General features: G+C 38.5%; 2 protein-coding genes and 1 long non-coding RNA gene across 3 annotated transcripts; all 3 read left to right on the top strand.

The window, feature by feature from the left end:
- On the top strand, positions 598 to 1,809 carry LOC18780997 (wall-associated receptor kinase 3). Its single transcript, XM_007213198.2, has one exon. It carries the CDS (start codon positions 686 to 688, stop codon positions 1,718 to 1,720), a length of 1,035 nt encoding a protein of 344 aa, XP_007213260.1. The 5' UTR covers positions 598 to 685; the 3' UTR covers positions 1,721 to 1,809.
- LOC109948414 lies at positions 5,667 to 6,209 on the top strand. The gene is made up of 2 exons (XR_002271033.1): positions 5,667 to 5,727; positions 5,956 to 6,209. It is a non-coding gene; the product is annotated as an uncharacterized LOC109948414 (long non-coding RNA).
- On the top strand, positions 17,637 to 25,284 carry LOC18779596 (wall-associated receptor kinase 3). The gene is made up of 8 exons (XM_020561660.1): positions 17,637 to 18,567; positions 18,882 to 19,025; positions 19,392 to 20,631; positions 22,631 to 22,861; positions 22,968 to 23,239; positions 23,370 to 23,534; positions 23,643 to 24,326; positions 24,716 to 25,284. The coding sequence occupies exons 1-8, from the start codon at positions 17,637 to 17,639 to the stop codon at positions 25,282 to 25,284; spliced, it is 4,236 nt and encodes a 1,411-aa protein (XP_020417249.1).

The following is a 25,284-nucleotide window of genomic DNA, read 5'->3' as shown; positions in this document are numbered from 1 at the left end:
AATAATGAAGGTATAGTTGGTGATTGGGATTATCCCACTTGGTTTCCGAAGCCGTGCCTGATGGTTTGCTTTCTGCCATGGAGGTCGGCTAGGGTTTTGTTGTGTTTTTGGTTATTGCCCAGATCAATGCTCTGATACCATGTAAGAAAATGATATGTAATTGATTTGTTGTTGTATTCAAGAGGCAGAGCCACAAACTTATAGTTACAAAAGCATCCTAATATGGTTCCTACGATCAAGCTAAATCATTCACAAATAAGGAAAGAAGTTATTTACAATATTGACAGAATCAACATTCCATTCTAAGCTCGATCTCCTTCAAGTTCCTTTAGTTCTTTGATTAATCTCACTAAAAAGATCCAAATGCAAAATGAATACGTAATCTCAATATCTGTTTACTTTCAGTCGAACTTTTGAGCTCTGTTTCTAAGAAGCTCTGTTTTTGTGCAGCTTTTGAGAGAGTGAGTAACAAATAAACTAAAATGAGTTTTAACATCCTGCTCAATGAGAGTACAGAATATACATAAATAATTTACAGAGTCCAATTTGGTCTTTATGTTTAACTTCTAACGTGCAGGTATCCGTGTAGGCCTCTTAGTTCTGCTGGTTGGAAGTTCATGGCCGATATATTGGGGAATGAAGAAACAAAAGTACATCAAACTTAAAGAGAAGTACTTTAAAGAAAATGGCGGCTTACTGTTACAGAAGTACAATTACAATGAAAGTAGAGTTGTTGGTGAAGGGGGGTTATGGAATAGTTTACAAAGGAATACTTGCAGATAACAAAGTGGTTGCCATAAAGAAGTCAAAAGTTGGCGTTCCAGCTCAGAAAGAGCAGTTTGTAAATGAGGTGATTGTTCTTTCTCAAATCAATCATAGAAATGTAGTGAGGCTTCTAGGTTGCTGTTTAGAGACACCGGTGCCTTTACTAGTTTATGAATACATCACCAATGGCACTCTTTTTCATCACATTCATGGTAAAAAGAGCAAAGGTTCATCACTTTCATGGGAATTACGATTGAAGATTGCAGCAGAAACTGCAGGAGCATTAGCATACTTACACTCCTCTACCTCTACACCAATCATACATCGAGATGTGAAAGCAATGAATATACTGTTACATGACAATTACACGGTGAAAGTGTCAGATTTTGGTGCTTCGCGCTTAGTTCCTTTGGATCAAACTCAAGTAACAACTCTAGTGCAAGGGACACTTGGATACTTAGATCCTGAATACTTCCATTCAAACCAAGTAACACAAAAGAGTGATGTCTATAGTTTTGGAGTTGTCCTGATGGAGCTACTAACAAGCAAAGTAGCGCTTTCTTTTGCCAGGCCTGAGTCAGAGAGAAACCTAGCAAGCTTATTTGTTTGTTCAATGGAGGAAGATGGCTTGAACAGAATTTGGGACGATACCCTATTCAGTGAAGGAAATATTGAGACCCCAAAAAATGTAGCGAACCTTGCGAAAAGATGTGTCAGGTTAAAAGGGGAGGAAAGACCTACCATGAAAGAGGTAGCCTCAGAGCTAGAGGGGATGAGAATAATGGCAAAGCATACATGGGAAAGTTCTAATTTCTGTCCTGAAGAGAATGTGCACTTGCTCTGGTCACCTTCAAACACGTATGCTGTGGATGTTAGAGGCGATTGCAGTTCTAGTACTAATGGGCATGACAGCATGCAAATCCAAATGTTAATGTCATATAATGATGGGAGATAGTTAAAACTTGATGCGGTAGAAACTATATGAACCACAAGGTTAGAATAGAAGTAATGTACATAGATGTATTGCTGGAACGACTATATGTGTGGTGTTTGATTATTTTCTTTGTTACTTATAGCTCCAAGAACACGAGCGTTTATTCTTGTGAGTAGTAATAATTGTCAAAACCATATGCAAGGCAACCAACTTTACCCTATTGCAAAATGGAACCGAAGAATAAAAAGCATGGCAGGGCCCTAACAACAGAAGGGCTAGGCATATGCCCAGTTAAACACAACCTTTGAATGAACCAAGATTAAGTAAGAATATTAGAAAGAAAAGTAAAATTATGTTCTAACACGAGCTACTAAAAATTTGGTGTGAACCTGAGTCGTCGAGTATGTAACTGGTTAGGAGAAGGATGAGTTAGGTTCGGGTGCTGATGAGCATGACAAAATGAAGGTTGTAGACATAAATGGTATGTGCTGTTAGTTAAACAAGTACATATTGATTTTGTCTCATTGCTTGACTTTGCACGCGCATCGACTATTAATTACCATGTAGGACAGATGTACTTTTATCTTCAATACATGCATGTATCTTAATTACCGTGGACTGAGGTCTCCAACAATACGACATATAATTGAGACCACCTCTCAAGTCTCACTGTAGACTCAAGTTCAAAGTCCCCTCCTCTCGGTTGATTCATTGTAATAGTGATGCAACTAGATATAAGGGATAAAGATATCAAACGATAATCCTATAAGTAATAATGTTGGAATTCACAAATAAACTGAAATTCACTTTAAAAATTGAGTAAACCTCAAATATCAGTCCTGATCTCTTGAACCACAGGAGTCCAAGAGATTGTGGTCACCCATCGTTGGATATTAATCCAATGGTTGAAAAAAGTTTTTTAAAATGAGTGCAAGAGTGAGTGAACCGTTGAATTTACATCCAACGGTGAGTGACCATAAATTTCTTGGACCCCTGTAGTCCAAGAGATCAGGTTGATTGAAAATAAGATACTTAAACTGACAAATATAACAACATGAGTTGACTTAAATAGAAAACAAAGAAACCCTAATATCATAGGAAACCTTAGGTTCTAGAATATTCCTAAACTTAGCTAACAAGAAAATAATAAATATTATAGCTAAAATCACATTAGGAAAATAATATCCTAATAGATAACTTATTCTTAAAAATATAAAATAAAACATTAAATTAAATAAATAAAAATTGACAGACTTATAATTGCTTCAAATTTCCTCAATCAATTAGAAAATCCCAACGATACACATTCTTTCTTTTTCTAAGAACATAATTGACATTTAATTGGAATTTGACAATTAATCAATTTAAAGCATGAGCACGTTATTGTGTGCCACGGTAATACTATGTGATATGCAATGGGGTGTTATAGCTGCACTCAAATTATAGCACCTATTGATTGACAAGTTTATATATTTTAGAATTTTTTATAAATTATTATATAGGTGGAATAATTTAGATAGATTAACAACATAATATCCCGACAAAGAATGAGTAGAAAATTCAATCTGACCCTTTACTTTTTAAGTGATGTGATATGAATATGAACATGAACATGAACATGTTCATCGCAGGGGTCAACTTAATTTATTAAATGAAGAGTAATTGTTCAAGTACAACTTTACTAAATTATTTTATATCAATTTATTGAAGGAGCATATTTTCTTTTATTAAATAAATAAATTTCCATCTTTGTACTCACTTAATTTTAGGATTCGTTTAGCAACACTCATTATATATATATATACAGTCCTAATCTCTTGGACCACAGAAGTCCAAGAGATTGTGGTCATCCACCGTTGGATATTAATCCAATGGTTGAAAAAAGTTTTTTAAAAGGAGTGCAAGAGTGAGTGAACCGTTGAATTTACATCCAACGGTGAGTGACCACAAATCTCTTGGACCACTGTAGTCCAAGAGATCAGGACTGATATACAATCATTATTCTTTTTTAGTTAATGAGAGCATTAAGGGATAAACAAGCGCAGTCACATCCCAAATAAACTTGTAAGCTTTTTTTTAGGGTGCAACAAATAAACTTATAAGCTTGTGGACATAGGTTTTTGTTTCTTTTTTGTAATCTTTAATTTATTTTTGATGTGCCCCTCAATTAAGTCCCATTTGTTTCAATGACAGGTCCAGCAATGCATGAGCATTTTGAGAATGCAGGTGAAAATGTCCCACACATTAGAAAATTAACAAAAAATAAAATGGTTTATAAGAAGTTGGACTACTCCTGTCTTGCCAATTAATTTTAGAATAAAACCGCAACTTCTTTCAAGCATAACAAGGTGTAGATGGTGACCCTCATGTTTGTGGTGGTGGTTAAACAAGTCTGCATTGAGTATTATTAATTGCTTCCTACCCCAACATAATAGAGAAGACTCAACGTAACGGAATGTGGTGAGGCTGTTAGGTTGTTGTTTAGAGACAGAAGTGCCGTTACTAGTTTACGAGTTCATCACCAACGGCACTCTTTTTGAGCATGTTCATGGTAAAGAGAACAAAAGATCATCGCTTCCATGGGAATTACGATTGAAGATTGGAGTTTGTCTGTGGTGCGCCGGGTGTACCTGTACAGCCCATCACGTGGCCTTTTTTTAAAAACAATGAAAACTGGTTCTTTTGGTTAACCAGTTAAACTAAGGAAAATAAAAACTCCCGCTCGTTCAAAACCTAGGCTGCACACAGATCGATTTCGTCTATCTCCTCCTCCAAAGCTTTGCACAGCCACAGCTCCAGCTCTATTTCGGTGAATTCATAGCTGCACAGCTTCCTACAGCCTGAAGAAGCTCCCCCCACTTCGTCTTCTCCATCTGAGGAGCAGATTTCAGCCAAAACCCAGAAACCCACTTCGTCTTCTCCAGCTGCTTCCTCCATCTCGGTAAGTTCGTGTGTTGATTTTCGTTATGTGTAATTGATGGTTCTATTTAATTTATTCTTCTAGTGATTTTGAATTGTTGTTTCAGTTTTTTCATTGAACAATTCCAGAAATTAATGATTCAAAATTTGTATTTCTTTTCCCACTCTGCATTTCTGCTGGGTTGTTATAGTGCCTCTTGATCTGATTGTATATATAAATACCCATGAGGCCTCTGATTGTGTATGATTTAATTGTGGTGGGTTTGTGATTCTGAAAGTGGCGTGAGGTGAAGTGGGTATCTGACATTGATAGTTGTAATGTTCATGCAATTGCATATCTCTGTATGCAATTACTAATAGCGTGTATGCAAATCCAAGTCATTGAATGCAATTAGAGTATATAGTTTTTTTTTCCAAAGTATGCACGTATCTCACATTCATAGTTGTAATGTTCGTGGAATTGCATAGCTCAATATGCAATTGCATAGCTCAATATGCAATTGCATATCTCTATATGCAATTACTAATAGCCTGTATGCAAATCCAAGTCATTGAATGCAATGACAGTATATAGTTTTTGTTTCAAATTATGCAACTCAGGTGATTTCGTGGTAGGTAGGTAGGTTTGACTGTGCTTTAGAATAATTTGTTATGGGGATTAAAGTGTTCCGAAAGTGTAATGTGAGGATTGGTTAAGATTTGTATTGGGATTTGAAATGAGTAAGAATCCTGACCCAATAGAGAAATGCATGGGTGGGTTGTGTGCATTATCTGTGCAATGTAATAATCGAGGGCTGATGCACTTGCAAGTAGTATCGAGCAATTGCATATCAGTATATGCAATTACTAAGCAACTGTATGCAAATCCAGGTCGCCGTATTTTTTTAATTAAGCAATGTGATGTTGTGGTGTTTACGGGGTTTAGGGGGTATTAGGCTTTGGATTAGTATTCAAATTCTCGGCGCTAGAGACAATTGCATGATAGTGTTTTGTACTTGATTTGTGCAAGTTATGGAAGCTCAAAAAAGGGGATCAACAAAAGGAAAGAGCAAAGTCGACAGTAATGTGCAACAATCAAGAGTTGGCCGAGATGCATTTTTTAATTTCATGTAAGTTACACGTACATCTAAAAATCGGAAATGTAGTTGCTTAATATTATGATGGTTTTTTGATTAAAAATAAATGATTTACAAAAAAAAAAGAAAAAAAAGAAAGACATAAAATGGGGAAAGTGGCAAATGCAAAGTTGGACAATAAGGTGAGAGATGGCAATGGATTGGGTTAGTTTATTAATTATTTTATTAAAAAGGCTCTTTTAATGAGATTTTTTTTTCCAGGTACAAGAAGAGATTGCTAATAAATGGAGGAAATTAAACCTTAAAGAGAAGGCTACATATGGTTCTGCCTTGGAAGGTTCGAGTGGGCCAAGGATTAAAATATCAACCATGTAAATAATATAGGGCCTCCAATTTACGGATATTTCGGGGGATATATTATTATCGTCTTAGGTATCGGAAAAAAGAAGAAGACAGATATAGGTATTGAAACACATAATTTTGGTATAAAACTTTCATTAATGTTATGTACATTATCAATGAATGTATTGAACAAATAAAACTCAAAATTTACTAATAATAAGATATACATATGATGAAATATAAGTGGTATGTAATGTGTGTTAATGAAAAGTTTGAAAATAAAATGTTGATTAGAATGAATAAACCATGCATAAATCCATAGTTTGTTTTAACATTGAATTACAATTTAGATAAGTGTCCATCTACATAAATGAAGAGCTCCAATGAGGTTCCAACAATGAGGAACAACCATCTAGATTCATACAATAGTCATACCAAGTTACGTAACCCGAGCAGTTTGTAAGCCATGTTTGAACATGGTGCACATAGGTCTCTCTTGAGCTCTCTACTATCTTCCCATATATGAGATAGTTAAGATTAACCCAACTAGTAGAAAAGGGCGGCCCTGAAATAGTGCAAGTGGCGCCAATGCACAGGGCCCCTGATTTTTGAGGACCCCCTAAAAATTTTTATTTTACATAATTTATATTATTATTATAACAACTGTATATATACTCCAACGTGCAACAAATTGACACAAAAATTTATTTAGTGGAGTTGGTTTCTAGTGCATATCCCTTGGTACAAGGCTTACATGAAAAATTTTAAGAACCACATTTTAAATAGTTTTAAAAAAGAAGCACCTGAAAAATATCAGGGGCAAGATCCAATTAAATTAACAATACTATATATCACACCCATACGCTTTTTCTTTAAAATAATAATAATAATTTCTTCAACTCAAAACAAAAAAAAACAACATAAAAAATAAAAAAAATCATGTCTTCTTCTTTCTCATGAATTATTTTTTTTCTTACCGAACATACCAACATTTAACTTTATCAAATGAACACAATGTACTCAACAAACGCAACCTTTGCGTTCGCGTGAAAAAATAGTGTGTTTGTTTAAAAAAGAAATTTAGTAGGGTCCATTTTTCCGGGGAACGGGCAACTTTACCCAACGAACGCACTTCTTGCGTTTGCATGAATAAATATCCCGTTTGTTTGAAAAAGTACGTTCATTTGGCCCATTTTTCCGAGGAACGGGCAACTTTACTCAATGAATGCAACCCCAGCGTTCGCGTAAACAAATCGCCCGTTTGTTTGAAAAAGTAAGTTAGTTGGGCCCATTTTTTCAAGAAACGGGCAACTTTACTCCACGAACGCAACCCATCGCGTTCGCGTGAACAAAAAGCCTGTTTGTTTGAAAAAGTAAGTTAGTTGAGCCAATTTTTCAGAAGAACGAGCAACTTTACTCAACGAACGCAATCCTTGCGTTTACATGAACAAATAGCCCGTTTGTTTGAAAAAGTAAGTTAGTTTGGCCATTTTTTCAGGGAACGGGGAACTTTACTCAACGAACACAACCCCTGCATTCGCGTGAACAAATAGCCTGTTTTCTTGAAAAAGTAAGTTAGTTGGGCCCATTTTTCGGAAGAACGGACAACTTTACTCAACGAACGCAACCCATTGCGTTCGCATGAACAAATAGCCCGTTTGTTTGAAAAAGTAAGTTAGTTGGGCCCATTTTTTCGGGGAACGAGCAACTTTACTCAACGAACGCAAGCCCTGCGTTTATGTGAACAAATAGCCCGTTTGTTTGAAAAAGTAAGTTAGTTTGGCCCATTTTTCTGGGGAACGGGCAACTTTACTCAATGAACGCAACCCCTGCGTTCGTATGAACAAATAGCCTGTTTGTTTGAAAAAGTAAGTTAGTTGGGCCCATTTTTCAAGGGAACGGATAACTTTACTCAACGAACACAACCCCTGCGTTCGCATGAACAAATAGCCCGTTTGTTTAAAAAAGTAAGTTAGTTTGGCCCATTTTTTTGGGGAACGGGTAACTTTACTCAACGAACGCAACCGATGCGTTTACGTGAACAAATAGCCCGTTTGTTTGAAAAAGTAAGTTAGTTTGGCCCATTTTTTAGAAGAACGAGCAACTTTACTCAATGAACGCAACCCATGCGTTTACGTGAACAAATAGCCCGTTTGTTTGAAAAAGTAAGTTGGTTGGATATATTTTTTCGGCGAACAAAAAACTTTCCTCAACGAACGCACATGTTGCGTTGGTGTGAAAAAATACCCCGTTTGTTTGAAAACGTAAGGTGGTTGGGGCATGTTTTCGGCGAACGGGTAACTTTTTTTAAGGAACGCACGTATTGCGTTCGTTTGAACAAATACCCTGTTGGTTTAAAAAATTAGCTATGTTGGCCTTCTTTTTCGGCAGAACGTCGAGTATTTTTGAACGAAAGCAAACCCTTACGTTCGTTTGAACAAACTCCCCATTTGTTTGAAAAAGTAAGTTGGTTTGGCCAATTTTACGGGGAACAGATAACTTTACTGAACGAACGCAACCCTTGCGTTCACTAGAACAAACACTCCGTTTGTTTGATAAAATATTTTAGTTAGTCCAATTTCTCAGGGAACGACTAGCTTTACTCACCGAGCGCTCCCCTTGCGTCTTCGAAGTAAAATACCTTTTTTATTGAGTAAATCAAGGAGTTCGTTGGGTAATTTGGTCAACGAACAACATTATTTACCCGACGAACGAGTCGCTTAGCGTTCTTTAGGTAGGTTTGTTGGGCATAAATTACTGAATATAACTTTCATGATTTACTACTAATTTAACCCAATGAAGTATTGAGAATAAAATTGAACTTTGTTGATTATCTCCAATTATTCCTATATTGTTAATTAAAAAAAAATTCAATAAAATCAAACATATGATTGTTGGTACAAATATAAATTTAAAAGCTTTCAACAAAAATTATTACTTAATGGTCGATTGATTGAGTCACATTGAATTGACGAAAAAGAAAATTGGACCTTTTCGATTATGATCAATGCCCAATTGATAATATATGACCACGAAGTGAAGTGGAAATATGAGAAGTCTTCTTATATCCAATCTCATTGCTTAGCCCACATACGAATCATATTCCAAGGATTGTTGTGCTATTATGATTGTAGACTAAATAACATAGATGCAAACAATGATTTTGCCCATAAATGATGGTGAAATATCCAAAAAAGAACGCAATATCACATGTTTGGCTTTAAGGCATATATTTAATATCCTTTCATATTATTTAATTTTACATAATTCAATTATGTTTAACGTATGAAATGATCAATGTGCCCTCATATTTAATGACAGATTGGACGAAATGTTAGGGAATTTAACGGCAGGGGAGACATTGGTGATAAAGAAAGTTCATATCCGTAATATTATGAAAAAAAAGGTCATGCGATAAATTGAAAATTGGATACAAGTTCAAGGACTAAATCAACAATTTAACCATGTTAATGGTTTTTGTGGGCATATATCGCATATTTGATAGCACGTGTGCAATTCTCAATTTATAGTATCCATATGCATATGCCTGTATGCAATCTCGTAGCATCTATGTGCAATCTCATTTTACAATATGCAATTGCATATATATATATATACGCAATTTCGTAACGTCTATTTGCAATTATTAGTTTACAATATGCAATTGCCTTCCGCCCTTTTTTTGGTTTTTAACTTCTTTCGTTTTTACTAGAAGGCTCATTGGCTCACACTCTTATAACGTATGCAAAGATCACCAAATTTCCTCTTTTTGGCTAGAGGGCCTCTTTTGTGTGTGTGTTCATTTGCATGACAATACGGATAATCTACTACTACCTAAAAGCTATAGAAAATTATATGTGATATCATCTATTTTCTCTAACCAAGACTACATGTCACATAAATAAGAAATAAGATCTCAAAAAAGAAACATAAACAAAGAAAACACTTCACCTAAAATATTTTGTAATACGTTTAGCTCAATTTATAACTTGTAGAGTACACAAATGTTAGCCCCTAAATATTAGGCTCTCAGAAGAAGGTGAGAATCTCACCAAGTATGCATGAAAAGTCCAAGTGAGCATACCCCTTTCTGCAAATGAGAGGGAGGTAGAGAGAGATTATTCAAACACTGTGATGGTATCTCAAAACACATATTTCAGTGTAACAAAAATGCACTTGTCTTAACTGCTCTTTTCCTGACTCCTTAGCCAGAGCAACCAATATATAGCAATTACGGCAATCACAACAACCAATATCAATCATGAACATCACATTTAAACCATACACTTACAGATTTAGCAATACCATCTTTGAAATGGTAATGGCAACCCAAGACACTTCACCTAAAAAAAAAATTATATATATATATATATATCATGTCTTCTTCTTTCTCGTGAACTCTTATTTTTTCTTACCGAACATACCAACATTTAAATTTATCAAATGAACGCAACATACTCAACGAACGAAACCTCAATTGTTACTAGATTGTTAATGGGTAAATAACTCAATGACATAGCATTCAAGTCAAACGTTTCTTTAAACATCACACTGTCGCTAATTGCATACAGGGGGTCAAAAATTGCATAAACTGTATGCAATTGCACAAAAACTATATGCAATTGCACATAAGAAATAATATAGCCAAAACCAAAACCAGTTATGAGGTTTCTTAGTTAAAGAACTCATCTTTCTCTTTTGATGCCAACCTCAGTTCTCCACTAACAAGCCCGAAAACTCCAATTGGATTCATCATGACCAGAGTTCTTGAGTAATAAAACAAATCTCAAATTGAAAAAAAAAAAAAAAAAAAAGTAGGAAGAAAATTCAAGAATCCAAGACTTTAAAGAAAATCAACAACCTGATTGTTCAAAATTTCATACCTTATTTTGAAGCACAAATCCATAACCTCATACATGGAAGAAAACAAATCCTCCATAAAACGAAAATTACATGGGTTTGATGGAGAAAGGATCACAGTGGGTCTGATGCTGTGATGAAATTAAGAGAAAATATTAAAATATTAAAATATTAAAAATTATTAAAAGAGGGAAAAAAAATCACCAAGATTCAATCCAAGGCGTTGAATTTTTTCTCCCATCAAAGGCTCTGCAACACAGACATCCTCACTCCAGATTCAATACTAAGTCGTTGAATTTCTACCCAAATAAAGGCCTTTCACACCACCCCCATCGAACTCGACTGAATCACCCCACTCTGTCTCCTCTCCGATGGTTCTTGCATCGCAGTGTCGGCAGAGAGGAGATGCATCAGATTCCAACTTGGGGACAAAGATGAGGATTGGATTTGAGAGAGAGAGAAAGAGAGATATATTGCAAAGATGAAGCAGCTCCCAGTGCACGCGATGTCCGATGACTGTTGCATCTCAGCGTCGGCAGAAGTGAGACGCCCAGATTCTGATTTGGGGACATAGATGAGGATTGGATTTCCAAGAGAGAGAGATCGATCGCAGAGATAAGCAGGTCCAATGCACGCCAGGGCTTCCGCACGTTCGTTGAAGCTTTTCACTTGTTTTCTCAGTCACGTGTATGTCACGTGATATTTAATAACAAAGGGCTCAACAAGTCTTCAGGTCATTCAATCTCAGCCCTTTATTTTTAAGATGCAATACTGACCCTTGGATAACTGGCTGTACCGATACAGCTGAGGCACCACAGAATTTTCCTGAAGATTGCTGCAGAAACTGCAGGAGCGCTGGCATATTTACACTCCTCCACTTTCATATGCAAATCATACACCGAGATTTAAAGCCATGAATATACTTTTAGATGAAAATTACACGGCGAAAATGTCAGACTTTGGAGCTTCAGTATTGATTCCCCTAGATCAAACTGAAATTGTAACTTTCGTGGAGGGAACACTTGGATACTTAGACCCTGCATATCTCCAATCGAACCAACTAACAGAAAAGAGTGATGTTTATAGCTTTGGAGTTGTGCTAGCAGAACTATTGACAAGCAAAGTGGCATTTTCGTACGATAGGCCTGAGTCAGAGAGAAGCCTAGCAAGAATGTTTGTTTGTGCAGTAGAAGAAGAGCGCCTAAATCATATTCTTGATGGTGACATAGTCAGTGAAGGAAATATTGAGACAGTAAGAAATGTGGCCCGTCTCGCAAAAATGTGTCTAAAGTTAAAAGGGGAGGAAAGGCCTACAATGAGAGAGGTAGCTACAGAGCTTGAGGGAATGAGAATTATGGCAAATCATCCATGGGGAACTAATGCTGATGACGATTTGGGTCCCGAAGATCAGACTTCCCTTTCTCTGGGGTCACCTTCAAACACTTCCGATGATGACTTTAGAGGTGATTGTGGTCCTTGTACCACAATTACTACTGGTACAACTAGCAGGTATGGCAGAATGCAAATTGAGATGTTAATCATGTCATTACTTGATTGACTTGTTGATTTTTATCTATATGAAAACTTCTTCCGGGTGTGACATTCTACCAGATATATCCTATTCAAATTAAGGTTTTCTCTTTGTATCAATTGTAAAAGCTTGAAGGAAAATTAACATTAACTATAGAGATTTGAAGGAACATTAGCTAGTTGCTAGGAGATACCTTTGTGTTTGAGTAATTTTTATAGAAACTTGGGGGATATGTGATTTGCTACATAGTTGATGTTAGGAGATTACAACCAAATGAGATTAACCCTCTCACCTATCCTAGCAATTACAGAGTTTAACTCAGCCCAAATCCCAAATACACCCAAGTCACTCAATAACCTATCACACACAATAGCCAAGAACACAAACAAGTTCTTGCCAACAAACAGAGGAATAAACCTCCCACAAATACAAGGAACGAATGAGAAGATTCAACCTTTGAAATGAGTTAATCTTCCTCAACCCGACCCCAAATTTAACCCTTATTTAATTATTTAATTATTTAAGGGTATTTTAGTCATATTTTTAACCGGAGAGAGTTTGGGACCGCGACTTGTATTTTTGGATAGGTCGTACTGAGACGAGTTCATAGACACGTAGTGGGCTCGAATCGGAGTTGTAACGAGAGAGATATGTTCAAAACAAGCCCAGCGGCATAATCGTAAATATTTCGAAATGAGATTTTTTTTTTATAAAATCTGGTTTCTCTCTCTCTCTCTCTCTCTCTCTCTCTCTCTCTCTCCCACGACTTCTCTCTCTCTCCCGTCGGCCTCTCCTCTCTCTCTCTTCGTAACTCCGGCCACCGGCCGCGGCTGCGGACGGGGCCGGTGTCAAAAGAACCAGCTCGACCTCGGCGTCACGACCCAGCCCATCCCCGCCATCGGCAGCCGCTCCAGCCGCCGGAAAATGGCGATTTTCGCCCGGATGTCGCCGGAACTTTAACGCCGTCGATCTCCCTCCTCCGGCCACCATTTCCGTCAACCCAGGTATGGATCTTGAACCTCTCGAGCTGTTCTAGCTGCCTGTTGGTTGGGTTTTGATCGATTCGATCTCTAGATCACTCGATTTTCGAATTGAAAATCGGCCGAACTTCGGCCGCCGTGATCGGCCATTTCCGGCCACTGTTTGGGGTAGGTCCAAGAACAAAAGTGGCTCCAAATAGGGTGTTATACCTAGGGTAGGAGTTTGGAGCCGTGGTTTTGAGATTTTCCGGCGAAGCGTTATCGCTTTGGGCACCCACGCGCTGCCGGTGCGTGCGGCGGCACGTGGGCACTGTAGAAAAAGTAGCGATGTGTTCCAATGAGATCCTTAGGTTGTCACGAGTGTGTAAAATTTCGCGGATCTCAATTCGGACGTCGTTTGACTATCGAACGGATAATCGCATAGTATGCGTTATCCGGGTTCGATAGGTTGGGACCGTCGGATGGTCCCAAATTTATTATATGTTAATCTAGGTAATTCTAGGATCGTGTAGGAATTCACGGATCGTGAATCGGAGCCCCGGATGTTCCGAATAATAATTTAAAGTTTATATTTTATATTAACCGTCAGATCATGCGATCGTGAGAAATCCGACCGTCTGATCTGAACCAAACTTGCAGGACATGTGTCCTATACCTGGTAGAACCCATAGGGACTTTCGGATCCGAAATTGGAAGTCGTGGGTTCTGCAGGTCCGGTTGACCAGGGTTAGAGTAGTTTGACCCTTGGTTGACCGTGAGTCTCCCGGAGTAATCTCACCTTTCTAGGGGGGATTATTGGATGCTAGATGATTGTGGAGGGTTACACAATATTAGAATTAATTTATATAATTATAATTATATATGGTTGTACAAGGGTACAACAGAGTTTAGAATGTCAGTTTGGAGTGCGATACGCACTACTTTAGGTACCTTCCCGGATGTTGGATTCACTACATGCACCACCAAGTGAAAGTTAGGTCCCACGTGGCATAGGTTATCCGGCGTTGGGACAGACCCCATACGTGGCGTTGGTTGTACCGGTGTATGGGGAGATTCGTAATATGATGTTCAGGTCTCACGTGGCGTAGGTTATCCGGCGTTGAGACAGGCCCCATACGTGGCGTTGGTTGTACCGGCGTATGGGGAGCTATTGTGATATTGTGTTGAGGTTGCACGTGGCGTAGGTTATTCGGCGTGTCGACAGACCCCATACGTGGCGTTGGTTGTACCGGCGTATGAGGAGATTTGTGATATGATATTGAGGTCCCGCGTGGCGTAGGTTATTCGGCGTGTCGACAGACCCCATACGTGGCGTTGGTTGTACCGGCGTATGAGGAGATTTGTGATATGATATTGAGGTCCCGCGTGGCGTAGGTTATCCGGCGTTGGGACAGGCCCCATACGTGGCGTTGGTTGTACCGGCGTATGGGGAGTTATGTGATATAATGTGCAGGTCTCGCGTGGCGTAGGTTATCCGGAATTGGGACAGACCCCAAACGTGGCGTTGGTTGTACCGGCGTATGGGGAGATATTATAATAGTATGGCATGGTCGCACGTGACGTAGGTTATCCGGCGTGTTGACAGGCCCTATACGTGGCGTTGGTTGTACCGGCATATGGGGAGATTATGTGAAATACAGAGAAATGAAATAAGGTATCGCCCAAATGTAGAATTGGGTTTTATGGAAGAACTACGTGTGGCTTGATCCCTCAAGGAGGGTACGTAGGCAGCCTAAGGTTATTAGGCGCAGCCGCAGACTAAATGTTAGTCATAATTTAGATTTGAATTGTTTGCCTTGTTTAAGGCATGAATTGTTTTGTTAGCATGTTTGGTAGTTGGTTAAGAATTATTGGAAGGTCGAAGGCCATTTGTGTGAATTGCATGAAATTATATTGTGCATGCTGCCAGTTGGGAATATTAAATGCGTTTTTATGCAGGTATAAATTTTGGGAAATGTCCAATTTATAGGGGAGACTCTGCCGAAATTTCGGCAGAAAGTCTCGGTCTTTAGTAATTGGATCTGGCATCGGGGTGATGTCAGGAATTCCAAAAGGTTCGCCTCGGGTTTTGAGAAAATTCGGGACGGGTCCTTTCAATCTCGTGTAGCCAAAAGGGAGTTTAGAGCACTTCCAGCGGCAAGGGGAAGCCCGAGTAGGAGAGGGCCTAGGCCCACGTGACTGTTCCAGCGGGCAAGGCCTATGGCCCACCAACCAGGGCAAATCCACATGCAAATTCAGCTCGTGTTGCTGTCTGAGCAAGTGATGTAATGCTGATGTCATTATTATTATGACATTAACAGCCAATTTCTTTATAAATAAATAAAAATTTGATGCTCTCTAGTGTTTCTCTTCGTGTGGAAAGCTCTCAAACCTGTTGAAAGACTTGAGGAAACAACAGCCCAAGTTCTGAACTTCAAAGCAAAAAGGACGTGGATTATGTCAACAGTCAATTAAAATAATAAAAAAATTGATGCTCTCTAGTATTTCTCTCCGTGTGGAAAGCTCTCAAGGCGTGTGAGGCAAGCAAATACAGCCTGTACGGCTGCCTGGGTAAGTGATATAATGCTGATGTCAGTCAGCAGCTAATTAAAATAATAATAAAAAATTGATGCTCTCTAGTGTTTCTCTCCGTGTGGAAAGCTCTCAAAGTCTGTTGAAGGACTTGGGGAAAAGGACCCGTGCTCTCTCTTGCTTACCGTGGAGGAAGTGAAATCAGTAGCCCGCGTTTTCCTCCTTTCCAGCTGCTTCACATGGCTTTTTTTTCCTCCTTTTGGACAAAAGAACCATTATTTCTTCTTTCAAATGTTTCTTCCCTCCACCAAATAAAATAAGGGGAGTGCTAGCAATATTCTCTCTAACTTTTTCTTTTGGACTTCTCCATTCTTCTCATGATAAGTGTCATTTGCCTTACACTAAAAATAATGTCATTAATGCATCACACAAACTAGTTTTTATTTTCCAAGTTTACCCTTATTAAATGTATTAATTTTTTTTTTAATAACAAGCTAATTTTTTTTATAACTTTCTTACTACCTTGTTAAAAATTAAATGAGAAAATAAAAACTGAAGTTTTTTTTAATTATTAATTTTTCCAAAGAGAACGCGTGTTTTATTAAAAACAAAATAAAGATGATAACAATGTCATAAAATAAACTTTATTTTTTTTATTTTAAATATGACGTTTTTATTATGTTTTTTTAATTATTTATTTTTTAACAAAGTGATAAAGAAGTTATAACAAAATTTGAATAAATTGAAGGAAATATAAAAGCCAATACATTTTTAAAGGGTAAACTTGGAAAACAAAAACGAAATTATGAGATGTATTATTGACATTGTTTTAAGTGTAAGAAAAATAACACTTATCATAAAGAGAAAAGAGAAAATCCAAAAAGGCAGGTTAGAGAGAAGGTTGTTAGCATTTCTCATAAAATAATGCAAAAACACTTTCTTTTTATACCAAGTGTGCAGCATCATGAAAGAAACCACCGACACACTTGTATGGGTGCAATTTGAGCCAACAAAGTCAACAACGGCTGCTGCTGAAGTCCACAATTTGTTGCCAATTTCAACAATGACACGGTTTGGGCATGTACAACACTTCAACCTATTTACCATGGCAAAGGGTAAAGGAAGGCAAGGGCTATTACTATTTATGTGAATAGGGGTATTCTCGCAAAAGGCTTGTGGTGTTTCCACCCATTGACATTACAAACTACTATTCCCCCCCCCCCCCCAGGCACTGGCGCATCGCTGGTATCGCTGTAAATGGTGGGACTATCATGTATGTCGTAGTGCTTAAACAAAGGACATACGGATTTAGTCTCATTTGCACGCAATGACCATCGCTGGTATCGCTGTAAATGGTGGGACTATCATGTATGTCGTAGTGCTTAAACAAAGGACATACGGATTTAGTCTCATTTGCACGCAATGACCATTAATTACCATGCAATTATTTAGGTCCCAAATAATAGACAAAAACCTGAGGTCCCTCCAGTCCCACCGTGGTTTTAGACTCAGCAAGGCCAGAAACAAGAAACATTAACGAACAGTAGAAAAGCTTACCTATCACCGATTGTATTACCCATTACACTTCAAATTTTCTCATTTGTCAAGTCTCTTCATTACGACTAGTTCGCCTATAAAGGCGAAAGATAGTTGAGGCTCCTAGTTACCACCTACTTCACTCCCAAGTATCCCAAACAATATAATACACGTTACACAAAATGGCCTTCCACTACTGCTTACTTGGGGTGCTTATGCCACTCTCATTGCTAATTGCACAAGCAGCTGCAATAACAGAAGGACCTCAATCAGCCCACCCTAACTGCCCTTACCACTGTGGTAACCTCACAATTCCGTATCCATTTGGCATGGGTGAAGCCTGTTACCTCCGACCAGAATTCAACATCACTTGTGATCAATCCACCCAACCGCCGTCAGCCTACTGGATGGGCGGTATGAACAGGATTACCAACTTTTCTGTGGCTGATGGCGAGTTGCAAATAATGCTAGATGTAGCCATGGATTGTTATGATGATTCGGGTGAGGAAACAGTGGACATCTTTACTTCGCTAGAGCTGCCTCCTCCTTACTGCATGTCCCATACACGAAACAATTTCACCACAGTAGGCTGTGACACTATAGGAACCTTTTTAGGTGAGCGCTCAGGGGATGGAGGCCCAAAGAAAGAAAAGTTCGAAGTCGGCAACAGCGTCACCATGTGTGATGATATTCTTGGCGACGCACTTCCAGACTCTTGCTCTGGAATTGGCTGTTCCCAAGCTTCCATCCCTGGTGGACTGCGAAACATATCCACTTTTCTTCAAAGCCTGACTGTCGGCAATCGAACGGGGATTGATAATCCGTGGTACGCTAAGTACCCTTGCAGCTATGCCTTCATTGTGGAACAAGGCAACTTCTCATTCAACCCCAACACAACTTTTCAAGAACTCAACAACTCAAGGCAGCTTCCAGCCGTTCTGAATTGGGCAGTTGAGGGTGAGTCATGTCATGCAGCTCAACAGAACCACAACTTTCCATGCAAGGAAAATGCCAAGTGTGTCGAACGGACGACCATCGGTGGTCCGCCTGCTTACATCTGCCAGTGCTCGTCAGGTTATCGAGGGAACCCGTACCTCCTAGATAGTTGCCAAGGTAAGCTCTATAGCCTACACACACACACACACAAAATATATATAGATATGTGTCTAATGAATTAATAGTGTTCACTTGCCTGACTCTGTTCAAACCCTTTGTTAAACTATGAATATGAACCATTGATAAGGCTCATGCCCGAATATGTGACCTAAATTCACAGTTGTCCGGCAATATAAATTAGACAAGAGAATAATTATACTCTTATAATAACATGTGAATGTGTGTGTTAGTTGTTTTTACAGGAAAGCTAAAGAATATTGGAATTTTGCATGATGTTAATTGTGATAAATTTGGTTTTCCTTACTATTCAGATATTGATGAGTGCAAGGAGTCAAACCCTTGCAGTATTGGAACGTGCATAAATTTACCTGGAGATTATTCTTGTAAATGTCCCGAAGGGTACAAAAACGACGGCATGAATCAAAAGAGTTGCATCAAACACAATCCCAGCTCAGACCAAAAAAAACATAATCCCAGCAATCGATGGAAGATCATTCTCCTGGCTGTTATTTCATTGGGTATGTTTTTATGTACATGTCAACATCCACCCGTATGAGAATATATCCAAAAGTTTCCCCCTTCTCAATTCTAAACATTGATTAATCTCACTAACAAGACCCAAATTAAACTGAATAAATATCCTTCATTGTCATACATGTAATCTTATTTCGTCTTAACATATTACTTTCTCAGAAGCATTTTATCCTAGAAAGTAAAGCACAAGGTAGACAACAAAAACAACATCCATAATTTAATACTTTTCACTCTTTTTATCTAATTTTATTTTTATGACTAGACCTGCATAAACACTTACGACAATTTTCAATTATGTGCAGGTGTCACTAGTGCAAGCCTCTTGGTTTTACTAATTGGAATTTCATGGATATATTGGGGAATGCATAGAAGAAGGCTCATGAAACTCAAAGAAAAATACTTTAAAGAAAATGGTGGCTTATTGTTACAACAACAACTTGCTAGTCAAGGAAGTTCCATGGAGACAACCAAAATTTTTGCAGCAGAAGCACTTGAAAAGGCCACAGACAATTACCATGAAAGTAGAGTTGTTGGTGAAGGGGGTTATGGAATAGTTTACAAAGGAATATTTGCAGATAACAAAGTGGTTGCCATAAAGAAGTCAAAAGTTGGCGTTCCAGCTCAGAAAGAGCAGTTTGTAAATGAGGTGATTGTTCTTTCTCAAATCAATCATAGAAATGTAGTGAGGCTTCTAGGTTGCTGTTTAGAGACACCGGTGCCTTTACTAGTTTATGAATACATCACCAATGACACTCTTTTTCATCACATTCATGGTAAAAAGAGCGAAGGGTTATCACTTTCATGGGAATTAAGATTGAAGATTGCCGCAGAAACTGCAGGAGCTTTAGCATACTTACACTCCTCTACTTCTACACCAATCATACATCGAGATGTGAAATCAATGAATATACTGTTAGATGACAATTACACGGCAAAAGTGTCGGATTTTGGTGCTTCGCGCTTAGTTCCTATGGATCAAACTCAAGAAACAACTCTAGTGCAAGGGACACGCGGATACTTAGATCCTGAATACCTCCATTCAAACCGACTAACACAAAAGAGTGATGTCTATAGTTTTGGAGTTGTCCTGATGGAGCTACTAACAAGCAAATTAGCGTTTTCTTTTGCCATGCCAGAGTCAGAGAGAAACCTGGCAAGCTTCTTTGTTTGTTCAATGGAGGAAGATGGCTTGAACCGAATTTGGGACGATACCCTATTCAGTGAAGGAAATATTGAGACCCTAAAAAATGTAGCGAATCTCGCAAAAAGATGTGTCAGTTTAAAAGGGGAGGAAAGACCTACCATGAAAGAGGTAGCCTCAGAGCTAGAGGGGATGAGAATAATGGCAAAGCATCCATTGGAAAGTTCTAATTACGGTCCTGAAGAGACTGTGCACTTGCTAGGGTCACCTTCAAACACGAATTCTGTGGATGTTAGAGGCGATTGTGGTTCTAGTACTACTGGTGCAACTTATGGGCATGACAGTATGCAAATCCAAATGTTAATGTCATATAATGATGGGAGATAGTTAAAACGTGATGCAGTGATGGATGTAAATATTGTAGGAAGTATATGAACCAAGGTTAGAATAGAAGTAACGTACATAGATGTATTGCAGGAACTACTATATGTGTGGAGTTTGATTTTTTTCTTTGGTTACTTAGCTCCAAGAACGTGACTGTTTATTCTTGTGAAGGCTATTCATGTTGATAAAGGGCGTTATCAACCTCCTGCATATTGTAACTAAGTAGTAATAACTGCCAGAACCATATGCAAGAAAATCAACCCCACCCTAATGTAATGAGATTCTTGTTAAGTTGATTTTCCCGCTGCTTTTGCACTACTGTTGTGAAGAGGAAAAGATCACAACTAATGGGAATGAGCTTTTATAATGAGAGGGTAATGTTGAGGGCTAATAAGCATAAAAGCCCGAATACAAGGGTAGAATATGTTTAATTAACTAATTTATAGTATGAAGAAATCAAACATAACCTGCGATTTGAATGAACCAAAACTAAGGACGAATATTACAAAAAAAAAAGAAGTAAAATTCTGATATGGTTGAGCTACTAAAAATATGGAATGTGAACCAGACTGTTTGAGTATGTAATTGGTTAATTAGGAGAACGATAAGTCTCAAATCGGTTGACGAGTTGTTCGGGCGCCATGAGTATGACAAGGTATGCATGTGATAGGCGGTTAAACAAGTACATAATGATTTTGTCTCATTGCTTGACTTTGCACACATTGACTGTTAATTACTATGATCATGAAGAGGAAAACTATGGACATGTACAGTGATTATATATATATATATATTTGGTCGGAATCAAAGGTACAGTCCCAACGTTAATTATTGTATTGTTAAGGCTGAACTAGAAACTGTGGTTTACCTTAGTGCATGAACACTAAACCCATACTAAAGGGGATTACATATTGATTTGGAGGGAAGAGTATTACATTTCAAATTTGGAGTGGGAAATAAACATTAAACCCATACTAAACGGGATTACATTTTGATTGTGGTATCTTTTCGATTAAATTACTAAAGATCTCTTCCCCTAAGAATTAGTAAAAATCTTTTCCTTCAAATTCCAAAGATGATTATGGTAATTCTTAGCACCAAAGCAATGGATTGGTAAACTCTTTCGTCAAATGGGAGATGAGTTGATTGAAAGATTGAGATAAATTAGGAGTTTCCATAAATAAAAAAACATCCAGCCATTAGTTTGATCGTGGGTTTGACATGAAAGATCTCACTCTTACCGCAATATTCTTCATTTTTTAGCCCTTCACTTTCTTTCATTTGTCTAGGCAACTCAACTCTCTTAATTCTGCTCCCAAAAACGAAAACAAGACGAGGAAGGGGTTTGCTTTCAGTCCTTACATGGGAATCCAATTATGCGACTGATCTCATTGCTAGTAATAGTTCTAGAGCTAGTGTTTGTATTAGCTATTAGTACATCATCAACAACAGCAGTAGGTGATCATCAAGCCCTATTGCCTCAAGCCTTGCCTGGCTGCTCTGACCACTGTGGCAACATCACAATCCCATATCCATTCGGCATGGCTAGAGGTTGTTACGGCCGACCCGAGTTTTTTGTCAATTGTACTGCTACTCCTACTACCACTACCGATATTAATTTTAAAGATGTTGGCCAACCCGAACCCTCAATAGGGCCAATCCCATATTTGATGATGGATAATCACACTTCTCTAAGGGTTACTAACATCTCACTTGACGGTAAGTTGCACATTTGCAGCCTATAGCCCGAAAGTGTATTGGTGATTATTAGGGAGTTACCACCACAATCATGACATTCAATCATAGTTATGCCTATTCAAGGAATATTTCTGTTACATTGTTATTGTATCTTAATTATAGCTTTAATGTATTGTAATTACAGCATTTAGGTTTGATATAATTACTACACTACCGTTGTAAACCATTTAGCTACCTCCTATGCCTGTATATAAAGTCTGTACCCGTGAATTGCAAATATATGAAAGTATCTCTTTTCTACAGTGATGAATATCAGACTAACAGTTCCCTCTACTTGCCCGATTCCTTCACCATCTCCGATACAAAAAACAAGTTCTTCGCCGTCAGATGTGGTACTGCAGCAAGTTTTGAAGGTAGGCGCCGTAGCCCAAAACTAGGCCACGGAGGCCCTGGCAAAGAAAGACATTTACATGCATCTGGCTACTCTTTCGCCTTATGCAACGACGACACTGCTGAGAACAACAATGACTCTTGGTCTGGGGACGGATGTGGCCAAGCTTACAAGTTACATCCCTAGTGGATTGTTCCCGTTTGAGATGGTATTGGAGCTATGGTACTCTAATCATTTATACTCATGCAGCTATGGCTTCTTTGTGGAACAAGGCGAGTTCACATTCTCCCCCAACATAAGTTTGCAACAACTCAACAAGACTAGCCACCTTCCTTTGGTTCTCAATTGGGAAATTGGGGATCATGGCCCATGCAGTTCAGCTAATAACAGCACGGATTTTGCATGCAAGGGAAATAGCACGTGCGTCAGTTGGCCCAATATCAATGGCTGGTCTACTGGTTACATTTGCTGGTGCTTGCCAGGTTACCAAGGAAACCCATACCACCCAGATGGTTGCCAAGGTGATCATGATGATCGGATCATCAAATCATCTACATTGTTACATATATGTTGGGATTTTAATCAATTAATTACCACTTAGACTAATGTGTGATCATGAATTAATTGGTATAATCTTGTGATGTCCTTCAGATATTGATGAGTGCAAGTCAGAGGCCTGCGAAAGTGATGAAAGGTGCGTTAACTTACCTGGGAGTTTCTCTTGTCTTCCATGTTTCTTCGGCATGAAACGGACAAGTTGCAATCACATGCCAAAGAGTACGACTCCCATGTATCTCATTATTGTTACTATTATAGGTATGTACTATTTAAACATCCTGCCCCCTGCCCACAATGAAAATTAAATGAATGAAATCCATTATATATAAAAAATTCAACACCTTGTTATGTTACACTTATGGGCAGCTATAGGTGTCATGTTGGTTTTACTCGTCGGATCTGCATGGTCCCTATGCTGGGGAATGAAGCAACGAAAGTACATCAAGCTCAAAGAAAAGTACTTCGAAGAAAATGGTGGTTTCTTGTTACAACATAAGCTTGCTAGTCATCATGTGGTTGAGACAACCAGGATCTGTACTGCAGAAGAGCTGGAAAAAGCCACAAACAATTATCACGACAGTAGAGTCCTTGGGAAAGGATCTTATGGAATAGTGTACAAAGGAATATTACCAGATAAGAAAATGGTTGCCATAAAAAAGTCCAGAATTGCTGCCCCAACCCAGACCGAGCAGTTTGTTAATGAGTTGGTTGTTCTTTCTCAAATCAACCATAGAAATGTGGTGAGGCTATTAGGTTGTTGTTTAGAGTCAGAAGTGCCTTTACTAGTTTATGAGTTCATCACCAACGGCACTCTTTTTGAGCACATTCATGGTGAGAGGAGCAGAGGATCATCGCTTGTGTGGGAATTGCGATTGAAGATTGCAGCAGAAACTGCAGGAGCACTAGCATACTTACACTCATCCACTTTCATGCAAATCATAAACCGAGATGTTAAAGCTATGAATATATTATTAGATGACAATTACACGACAAAAGTGTCAGACTTTGGAGCTTCAGTATTGATTCCTACCCTCAACCAACTGAACAGCGGTAGCCGCAATCACTTAGTCGTATCAGTCGGCTTCTTCCGAGCAGCTTTGACGTGCTTATGCTCATTCATGTCACCCCCATCGTCTAGTATCTCTCTCACAGCATCAGGGGACACATAGTTCCAATCATAACTTGTATGAGTAGTTGCCGTAAATGCTCGGAATTTGTCGAATCCTTCGTTGAATGCCAACTCCAGTTCAGTATGGTGCTGTTCGCATCGCATATGGTTCATCAAACAACCTTTCATTTCATCATTCATTACTGTATCCAACTCCTCAGCTTTCAGCTTCCTGCTATGACTCAGCTTCAAGTACTTGTTCTTTTGGGATAACGCTTTGTTCACCCTAATGTTAAGATCAGCCAAAATTGCCTCGTACATCAAACTCAAGTAGTAACTTTGGTGCAAGGGACACTTGGATACTTAGACCCTGAGTATCTCCACTCAAACCAACTAACAGAGAAGAGTGATGTTTATAGCTTCGGAGTTGTCCTTGTAGAGCTATTGACAAGCAAAGTGGCAATTTCTTATGATAGGCCTGAGGCAGAGAGAAGTCTAGCAAGACTGTTTGTTTGTGCAATGGAAGAAGATCGCTTGGAACGTATTCTTGATTGTCGCATAGTCAACAAACCGAATATTGAGACAGTAAGAAATGTGGCCCGTCTTGCAAAAAGATGTTTAAGGTTAAAAGGGGAGGAAAGGCCGACCATGAAAGACGTAGCTATGGAGCTAGAGGGAATGAGAATAGTGGCAAACCATCCATGGGGAAGTAATGTTGATTTGCGTTCAGAAGATCAGACTTTGCTCTTGTCGTGGCCACCTTCAGACGCTTCTGTTGCTGACGTTAGAGATGATTGTGGTTCTACTGCCACAACTTCTGGTACAACTAGCAGGTATGATACCATGCAAATTGAAATGTCATATGATGATTATATTAGTTTGTTCTTATTTGCTAGTTAG

The sequence above is a fragment of the Prunus persica genome, chromosome G4 (genome assembly GCF_000346465.2).
Source record: "Prunus persica cultivar Lovell chromosome G4, Prunus_persica_NCBIv2, whole genome shotgun sequence".
In the NCBI taxonomy this organism is placed as follows: Eukaryota; Viridiplantae; Streptophyta; class Magnoliopsida; order Rosales; family Rosaceae; genus Prunus; species Prunus persica.
This window is presented reverse-complemented; position numbering and strand designations above follow the sequence as displayed.